General features: G+C 38.6%; 1 protein-coding gene across 1 annotated transcript; it reads right to left on the bottom strand.

Moving 5' to 3' along the window:
- Positions 1-865: 865 nt before the first annotated feature.
- LOC141167454 (olfactory receptor 5G9-like) lies at positions 866-1,834 on the bottom strand. Its single transcript, XM_073654856.1, has one exon. The coding sequence runs from the start codon at positions 1,832-1,834 to the stop codon at positions 866-868; it is 969 nt and encodes a 322-aa protein (XP_073510957.1).
- Between the last annotated feature and the right edge of the window lie 6,773 nt (positions 1,835-8,607).

Here is an 8,607-nt window from a genome sequence, read left to right as displayed (position 1 = left end):
AGATGATGAATTCTGTTTTATCCAGGTTAAGTTTTAGAAATCTGTCAGAGAAGAAGGATGAAATAGCGGACAGACATTGTGGGATTCTGGTTAGTAGGGAGAAGATATTAGGTCCGGAAAGGTAGATCTGTGTGTCATCAGCATAGAGGTGATACTGAAAGCCATGAGACTATGAGCTGTCCCAGGCCATAGGTGTAGATGGAGAAGAGCAGGGGCCCTAGAACTGAGCCTTGGGGAACACCGACAGATAGGGGTCGAGATGTGGAGGTGTTCTTCTATCCATTGATGGAACACAAATTCTCTTTACGGCATTCGAGTTTAAATCAAATATAGTAATAAAAAAATGTTTTCACCATTCAAATTGTAAAAATCTAATGTTTTACTTTCAATCCATAGGAAGATGTGTTGCATGTAGTCTCTATATGTTGCAGCTAGAAATGAATAAATCTCCCATATTTCACATTTTTGATATACAATCAAATTTGGTCTGGAAATAGGATTCCCAAATTTATTATATGTGAAATAAAGGTTCTATGATAGACATTACCTAAGTTTTGTTATTAGTCCAGATTCTAGCTGAGAATCAGTAGGAAAGCTTATCTTGAGATGGGTGAGGTTGGCATAGTATTATATTATTTTTATCCTCTTCCTGACCCGAAAATGTTGATCAGCCAGAAGCCATTGTGCTGGATTCAAGGGAATCAAATCACAAAAATATTGGATCCCGACATTCAATTTTTTGTGAAATTTGCAGAAAATTCCATTTACTTTTCATTGATTTAGTCAACTCTAGTTGCAATACAACTTCTAATGGATTAAAAATAATGCTTTGGTTAATGATTTGATGCATAGATGAATAAGGCCTTCACATATTAGCATTGAGATGAACATTCAAACTCATTTTGTTTAAAGAAATATAAATCATCTTGTGCGCAGCTCTCCTAATCTCATTGTTCCTCAGACTGTAGATAATGGGATTCATCAATGGTGTAACTACTATATACAGCAAGGATCTGTATTTGTTGATATTGGATGAGCTCTCATCAGATGGAGTCATGTAGACCGCGATTAGGGTGCCGTAATATGCACAAACTGTGGTCAGGTGGGAGCTACAAGTGGAGAAGGCCTTTTTTCTACCATAAGATGAAGAAATTTTAAGGATTGCAAAAAAAATGCAAAAGTAGGAAATAATGATGAAAAAAAATGGTAAAAAAAGCATAAAGATGCCGTAAACAAAGTCCTGCAACATTACAATAGAAATATCCGAAGTGGCCAATTCCAATAAGGGACCAAGGTCACAAAAGAAGTGGTCTATGTAATTCAGGCCACAGAAATTCAACTGGATAATAACAAAGAACTCACTTGTTGTCAATACAATGACCAAAAACCAGGCTCTGATGACAAGTCGAAGGCAAAGATCTGTACTTATGAGTGAGGAATATCGTAATGGATGACAAATGGCCAAATACCGATCATAAGACATGATGGCAATGAGGAAACATTGAACCAATTCAAATATGCTAAAGAAATACAGCTGTATCAGACAACCCCAAAGGGACAAAACTCCCTCCTCCACAAACATTATGTCCAACATCATGGGGATAACACAAGTTGTCAATAAGACATCTGCTATGGATAAATGTTTCAGGAAGAAAAACATTGGAATTTTGAGATGGTCAATAATGGTCACTAAAAGAATAATGAGAAGATTTCCACCCAGTATACATATGTAACACAGAATAAATAGAAGGAATAAAAGAGGTTTGCATTTGGATAGACTTTGGAATCCAAGAAGACGTATCTGAGTGACTTGTGTCTGATTCTCTTCACACATGATTAATATATCAATAAATATCCAAGAATTATTTTCTCTAAAAATTAAGAGCATTTATTCAAGTACGTCTATAAAGTTCTTTAAATAAAGCCCATTTAAAAACAATTCCAAGTGCTTTATTTTATTTATTGATAGTTTTCATCATTGGAGGAAGCTCACAAGAATTTTGGGTCATTTTCATCTGTGAAATGATCTCTGTGCAATGTTGTCTCTTCTGATGTAAAGGCAAAATCTTCCAGATATTCACGTCTTTTATAATTTCAGAAAAACATATCAAATGCCCCCTGGATCCTGATAATCACACTCAAGTGAATGCCCTAAAATAAGAGACCGGTCGATTAAACAAATTGATAATTTACCTGTCTTCTGGGAATTTTGGTAAAAAAAAAAAAAAAGCTGTTGTGCTTTTTTTACTAAATACCCAGAATACAGTGCATTGTGAAAGTATTTGGCCCCCTTGAACTTTTCTACCTTTTGCCACATTTCTGGCTTCAAACATAAAGATATAAAATTATAATTTTTTTTGGAAGAATCAACAACAAGTGGGACACAATTGTGAAGTGGAACGAAATTTATTGGATATTTTAAACTTTCTTAACAAATTAAAAACTGAAAAGTGGGGCGTGCAATATTATTCGGCCCCCTTGAGTTAATACTTTGTAGCGCCACCTTTTGATGCGATTACAGATGCAAGTCGCTTGGGGTATGTCTCTATCAGTTTTGCACATCGAGTGGCTGAAATTCTTGCCCATTCTTCCTTCCAATACAGCTTGAGCTCATTGAGGTTGGATGGAGGGCGTTTGTGGACAGCAGTTTTCAGCTCTTTCACAGATTCTCGATTGGATTCAGGTCTGGACTTTGACTTGGCCATTCTAACACCTGGATACGTTTATTTTTGAACCATTCCATTGTAAATTTTGCTTTATGTTTTGGATCATTGTCTTGTTGGAAGACAAATCTCCATCCCAGTCTCAGGTCTTTTGCAGACTCCAACAGGTTAACTTCCAGAATAGTCCTGTATTTGTCTCCGTCCAGCTTCCTATCAATTTTAACCATCTTCCCTGTCCCAAAAAGCATTTTGAAGCTTTTTTTTTAAGCTTTTTTCACTGTTTTCAGAACATTAACAATAAGAACATGGAAGAGTCCAGGAGCCATTTGGTGAGCTGCATATCCTGCTACATGTTCACAGACTTGCCAGTGGAAAAGCCAAACTTCACATGCCAGAAATGCAAGCTTGTGTCCCTGTTGGAGGAAAAGTTGCGAAATCTAGAAGAGAGGTTAACTACCTTGAAAATCATTAAGGAAGGTGAAGAGTTCTTAGACAGAGCAGAATTATCTCTTCATGATTCAGAAAGAGAAGAAATTCGAACTGCACCTGACGAAACAGAGGAATGGAAGCATGTGACCCACAGAAGCAGGAGGATCGAGAGGCAGTCAGCACCCATACTGCTCAGGAACCAGTACCAGGCTCTCACGCAGGAGAACCATGAAGAAATACAGCAAAATAAGACTTTGCCAGCAATGAATAACCTTGTAAGCCCTCAGAATCCTCCTGGATGGAGAAAGAAGAATGTTGTGAAGAAAAAACGGAGAGTGGTGGTCATGGGGGATTCCCTGTTAAGAGGAACAGAGGCCGCTATCTGCAGACCAGACATAACCTTAAGAGAAATGTGCTGTCTTCCAGGAGCAAAAATTAAAGATGTGTCTGACAGGATATCAAGACTCTTCAGACCTACAGATCACTACCCATTCCTGCTAATACATGTGGGGACAAATGACACCGCAAGAAAGGACCTGGAAACCATCTGCAGTGACTTTGAAGACTTAGGCAAGAAAGTGAAAGAATTGGGAGCGCAGGTGGTCTTCTCATCCATCCTCCCAGTGGATGGCCATGGAACAATGAGGTGGAATAAGATTCTACAGGTGAACAACTGGCTACGTCGATGGTGCCGTCAACAAGGATTTGGATTTCTGGATCACGGAATGAATTACCTATACGATGGACTACTTGCTAGAGATGGGGTGCACCTTACGAAGACTGGAAAACATGTATTTGGAAGTCGCCTTGCTACACTCATCAGAAGAGCTTTAAACTAGAACAATGTGGGAAGGGAAGCAAAAGGCCAGAAAAAGCCATACAGCTGACAAATACTATTGAGATCTCTGCTACTGGAAGTGGAAAGGAAGAACAAAGACAAAACAATTTAAATAATAAAAATATGGGAGGAAGAGAAACCAATCACAAACTAAAATGTTTTTATACAAATGCACAAAGCATGGGCAACAAACAAGGAGAATTGGAACTACTAATGCAGGAAAAGGAATATGATGTCATTGGAATCACTGAAACTTGGTGGGACGATACACATGATTGGAATAAAAGGCTAAAAGGATACAACTTATTTGCAAAAAACAGACTTGATAAACGAGGAGGAGGTGTTGCATTGTATGTTAGAAAAGCGTATATCTGCACAGAGATTGAAGCTTCAGAGACTGGGAGTTCTGTGGAAACTGTTTGGGTAAGAATACAAGGAGAGAACAACGGAAAGGACACCATTGTAGGCATTTACTACAGGCCACCTGGGCAAGCTGAAGATATGGATGAACTCTTTATGTATCAAATGACCAAGTTCTCCAAAAAATATGACGTAGTGGTCATGGGAGATTTCAATTATCCAGACATTTGTTGGGAATCTCTCTCAAGTAAAACTAACAGGTCAAGCAAATTCTTATCCTCTCTTGCTGACAACTTTATCTTCCAAAAGGTAGGGGAGAAAACAAGGGGATCTGCTACTTTGGATCTAATCCTTATAAACAGGGAGGAAATGGTTGAGGAGGTAAAGGTGGCTGGGACCCTAGGAGGCAGCGATCATGCTATTATAGAATTTTGGATAACTAGAGGAGGAAGACATGTGAAGACTCAGACTTCAAGGTTAGATTTTAGAAAGGCAGATTTTAAGAGACTCAGAAAGAGAATAGGAGGGATCCAATGGCTGGATGTCCTTAAGGACAAAAATGTCCAGGAAGAATGGGAAATTTTTAAAAATGAGATTCTCAAAGCACAATCGTTAACAATCCCGAAAAGTAGGAAGAATGGGAAGCATTTAAGGAAACCAGGATGGATGAACACAGAACTTAAACACATGCTAAAAAGAAAGAAAGAAATGTTTATTAAATGGAAAGAGGGAGGCATATCTAAAGACGATTATAATGCAGTCTGCAGATCCTGCAGGGCACGTATCAGGTTAGCTAAAGCTGACAATGAATTAAGGCTTGCAAGAGATGTCAAAAGCAATAAAAAAGGATTTTGGGGGTATGTCAAAAGTAAAAGAAAAGTCAAAGATGCTATAGGATTTTTACAGGATGAAAATGGAGAAATGGTAAGAGAGGATGTTGAGAAGGCCGAACTTTTTAATTCCTATTTTGCATCTGTTTTCTCTCAGAAAGAAAATGTAACATCAACTGATCTTCACTGTCCTTTTAAAGGAATAGAGGAATCCAAGTTATCTGTAAACAGAAAGATTGTGAGGGAATATTTAGCTAACATAAATGAATTCAAGTCTCCAGGTCCAGATGAATTACACCCCAGAGTACTGAAGGAGATCGTAGAAGAAATTTTAGAACCACTCTCCATAATCTTTGAAAATTCTTGGAGAACAGGAGAAGTCCCAGAAGACTGGAGAAGAGCAAATGTTGTTCCTATCTTCAAAAAGGGGAAGAAGGTGGACCCAGGGAACTATAGGCCGGTGAGTCTGACTTCTATACCAGGAAAGATCTTTGAACAAATTATTAAACAACATGTATGTAAGTACATGGATAAGAATGAAGTGATTAACCAGAGTCAGCATGGGTTTGTAACTAACAAGTCATGTCAGACTAACTTAATTTCCTTCTATGACAGAATCACTGACTGGGTGGATCAGGGAAATGCTGTAGATATAGTAGATCTTGACTTCAGCAAAGCATTTGACAAAGTATCTCACACCATCCTTATTGAAAAAATGACCAAGTATGCAATGGACCAGGCAACTGTTAGGTGGATTCATAACTGGCTTAGTGATCGGACTCAAAGGGTGGTTGTAAATGGCTTCACATCCAGCTGGATGAATGTCTCAAGTGGGGTACCACAGGGCTCCGTCCTGGGACCTGTATTGTTCAACATCTTTATCAATGATTTAGATGAAGGAATTGAGGGTAAACTGATTAAATTTGCTGATGACACAAAGCTAGGAGGGATAGCTAATACTAGAGAAGAGAGAGAGAGGATTCAAAAAGACCTAAATAAACTGGAGCAGTGGGCAGCAACCAACAGAATGGTTTTTAACAGGGAAAAATGCAAAGTACTACATCTGGGCAATAAAAATGAAAAAAGCATATACAGAATGGGAGGAATAGAGCTAAGCAACAGTACATGTGAAAAAGACTTAGGTATACTAATAGATCATAGACTGAACATGAGTCAACAGTGTGATGCAGCAGCAAAAAAGGCAAATACAATTCTGGGATGTATTAACAGAAGCATACAGTCTAGATCACGTGAAGTCATTATCGGTCTTTACTCCTCTTTGGTCAGACCTCATCTGGAATACTGTGTACAGTTTTGGGCACCACATTTTAAAAAAGACATAGACAAACTGGAGCAAGTTCAGAGAAGAGCGACCAGAATGGTGACTGGTCTGCAAACCATGTCCTATGAGGAACGGTTGCAGGATTTGGGAATGTTTAGCTTGCAAAAAAGAAGACTGAGAGGAGACTTAATAGCTGTCTACAAATATGTCAAGGGCTGTCACATTGTAGAAGGATCATCTTTATTCTCATTTGCACAAGGAAAGACTAGAAGCAATGGGATGAAACTAAATGGGAGGAGACACATATTAGATATTAGAAAAAACTTTTTGACAGTTAGGGTGATTAATGAGTGGAACAGGCTGCCATGAGAGGTGGTGAGTTCCCCTTCAATGGACGTCTTCAAACAGAGGCTGGACAGACATCTGTCTGAGATGATCTAGTGAATCCTGCTTTGATCAGGGGGTTGGACCAGATGACACAGGAGGTCCCTTCCAACTCTACCATTCTATGATTCTATGATTCTATGATTCCCTGCTGAAGAAAAGCAGGCCCAAACCATGATGCTGCCTCCACCATGTTTGACAGTGGGGATGGTGTTTTGAGGGTGATGGGCTGTGTTGCTTTTACACCAAACATATCGTTTTGCATTGTGGCCAAGAAAGTTTGATTTTCATTTCATCTTACCAGAGCACCTTATTCCACATGTTTGGTGTGTCTCCCAGGTGGCTTGTGGCAAACTTCAAATGAGACTTTTTATGGATATCTTTGAGAAATGGCTTTCTTCTTGCCACTCTTCCATAAAGGCCAGATTTGTGCAGTGTACGACTGATTGTTGTCCTATGGACAGACTCTCCCACCTCAGCTATAGATTTCTGCAGGTCACCCAGAGAGATCATGGGCCTTTTGGCTGCATCTCTGATCAGTCTTCTCCTTGTTCAAGATGAAAGTTTAGAGGGACGGCCGGGTCTTGGAAGATTTTCAATCGTCTGATACTCCTTCCATTTCAATATGATCGCTTGCACAGTGCTCCTTGAGATGTTTAAAACTTGGGAAATCTTTTTGTATCCAAATCTGGCTTTAAACTTTGCCACAACAGTGTCTCGGACCTGCCTGGTGTGTTCCTTGGTCCGTCTTCATGATGCTCTCTGCACTTGAAGCAGAACCCTGAGACTATCACAGAGCAGGAGCATTTATATGGAGACTTGATTACACACACGTGGAGTCAGTTTGCTGCACTGAAAGTAAAGGGGCCGAATAATATTGCACGCCCAAATTTTCAGTTATTAATTTTTTTAAAAAGTTTAAAATATCCAATAAATTTCGTTCCACTTCACAATTGTGTCCCACTTGTTGTTGATTCTTCCCCAAAAAAATTAAAATTTTATATCTTTATGTTTGAAGTCAGAAATGTGGCAAAAGGTAGAAATACTTTCACAATGCACTGTATATAAGCTTACAAAAATATAAAGCAATTTAATGTATATATACAATAGAGTGAGACAGTTTTAAGAAAGAGAGTAAAGAATGAAACAATTAAAAATGTTAACAGTTTTTTTTTTGTCAAGTAGTAAAATGCAAAGAGAATGAGCAAAAGAGAGATATAAATGAAATTATTTTTTGATGTTACCAACCTTTGCCTTCCTAACAGGATCAAAGCATTAATTCTTCTAGTTACACTTACACAAAGTTCTTGAAGGAACTTGGCTGAGAGGTTATTTCAAACATCTTGGAGAACTAACCACAGATCTTCTGTGGAAATACTGTAGTTTTGCACAAATTCTTCTGTCTCTTCAAACAATCTCACACAGACAGGATGATGTTGAGATCAGAGATCAGTTGGGGTCGTATCATTACTTTCAGAGCTCCTTGTTTTTCTTCTGCTGAAGATTGTTCTTCATGGTTATTTTTCATGACATTGGCTGCATGTTTCTGGCCATTGCCCTGCTGCAGAAAGAATCAGAACCAACAGAGTGATCATAGATTTATAACTTTTGACCGGACAACCCCTTTAAGCATGTGAAATACAGGTCATTGGGGTTGAGGTTTATTGATTGACTTATCCTTTGCAGAATAATCCATTTATTTTCCTTAAAAAAACAATGTGCTGCTTTTAGAGGATGATTTGGGTCATTGTCCATCTGTCCTGTGAAGTGCCTTCCAATCAATGTTATTCATTTGGTTGAATCTGAGCAGAAAGTGTTGCC

The sequence above is a fragment of the Phyllobates terribilis genome, unplaced genomic scaffold (assembly GCF_046119375.1).
Source record: "Phyllobates terribilis strain yellow unplaced genomic scaffold, ASM4611937v1 Scaffold_11__3_contigs__length_659146591, whole genome shotgun sequence".
Classification (NCBI taxonomy): domain Eukaryota; kingdom Metazoa; phylum Chordata; class Amphibia; order Anura; family Dendrobatidae; genus Phyllobates; species Phyllobates terribilis.
The sequence above is the reverse complement of the archived record's forward strand: the minus strand, read 5'-3'. Positions and strand labels throughout refer to the sequence as shown.